We start from the raw sequence: 1364 nt of genomic DNA, 5'->3' as shown, positions 1-1364 counted from the left end.
TTTTTAGTTCGCCAAATATCCACATCTGTTTGTAAACATTTGCGAAAGTCATAATCACATAATCCAAGGCTAAAGAGAGGATTGGTGGCTTTAAAAAAATGCAAACCACGACCAATTTTTATGATATAACCATTGCTGAGACTGAAAGAACCATTCGTTAGATGACATTTTTACACTTGTGTCCAAAACTTACACAATTTTGCGGTCATGCAAGGTGTCTTCGAATTTATATGTTAAAGAGACATTTCGTCTTGCCATATCAGTTCTAATCTGCTCTAATATGGTTTTTTGGTTTTCAGATGCTTTGTTATCAGTTTTTGTCACCACTCGGACATATTTGAGATGCCTGCAGTTTTTTACTAGCAACTCCAGAAACGTTATTAGATTCTGAAACTTTTTGCGAAACTCATTAATGAATTTGGTCTATTAGACAATTGGAATTTTTACACACATGATATTTTTCATGAAGGTAAGGTTCTTCCAGCAGGACCTCTTTTACTTCAGCATTAAGGTACTTTCCAAAAAGCGATTCATAACTATTGCCAGCGGAATCCTCATCTATTGGTATGTTTGTTACAAGTTCTCCACGGATAACATGATTTTGTACACGTTCCTTAATTTGTTCGGCACGGTCTATATATTCTTTAATCCTCTCGTAAAATACTTTTTTCTTTGCAACGTCATTTTCGTCTGCCCAGTATAAAATAAAGCAAAAACGCAAGCAAATAAAAGAATTACTTTTCAAGGAAAACGCTCTTGGGCAATGATATGTATGAAGATTACTTGGGTGGGCTTTCCAAAACGGAACCAATCGAAATTTCAGCGAAAGTATAAGGAATTTCGTCATGAAACTTGGTGAGGATGTTGGGGGAGGCCTCCTCAACATGAATTGTTCACTCTCACAATATAATTGCTAATAGTATTTTAGCAATTTGTTGTTAAATAATGTCCACTATCACCCCCTAATTTTTTTAAAATATGCCACTTATCACTTATATTTTGTGTTACATGTTATATTTTCAATGCTCACATGCGTATTTTATGCTTTTATTATATATAATTCACCAATTAATTAAGTAAAACGCGTTTATAAACTTGTGTTCACGTTTTACCACTTTTCACAAACAAACAGAAATAACAATGGCCGACAGTAAGAGCAAATATGTGCTGCCATACGTTTTAAAAGTAAATACGCCACTATTAAAGGATTTTATTAAAACGCGGCAAACACAAAAAGGAGTTGTGCGTAAAATCGTCATATCGCGCGATTTTATATAAAACACCCAGTAACCATATATTAATATAGTTCCATATATATCGAAAATTTATAATAAAAAATCGCGCGATTTTTTATTAAAAATTTT

The 1364-nt window shown here is 33.2% G+C and overlaps 1 protein-coding gene across 1 annotated transcript in view; it reads right to left on the bottom strand.

The window, feature by feature from the left end:
* The window catches only part of LOC118755024 (MIT domain-containing protein 1-like), a gene marked incomplete at its 3' end in the record, with an annotated part of 2652 nt that continues 1288 nt past the window's right edge, over positions 1-1364 (bottom strand). The window contains 3 exon segments of the mRNA XM_036489880.1: positions 1-141; positions 194-393; positions 452-690. Coding sequence (XP_036345773.1) covers positions 1-141; positions 194-393; positions 452-690 — 580 coding nt within the window.

Source organism: Rhagoletis pomonella, unplaced genomic scaffold (genome assembly GCF_013731165.1).
Source record: "Rhagoletis pomonella isolate Grant_MI unplaced genomic scaffold, Rhpom_1.0 Rhpom_scaffold_05146, whole genome shotgun sequence".
In the NCBI taxonomy this organism is placed as follows: domain Eukaryota; kingdom Metazoa; phylum Arthropoda; class Insecta; order Diptera; family Tephritidae; genus Rhagoletis; species Rhagoletis pomonella.
Note: the sequence above shows the minus strand (reverse complement) of the source record. Positions and strands in the feature narration are given on the sequence as shown.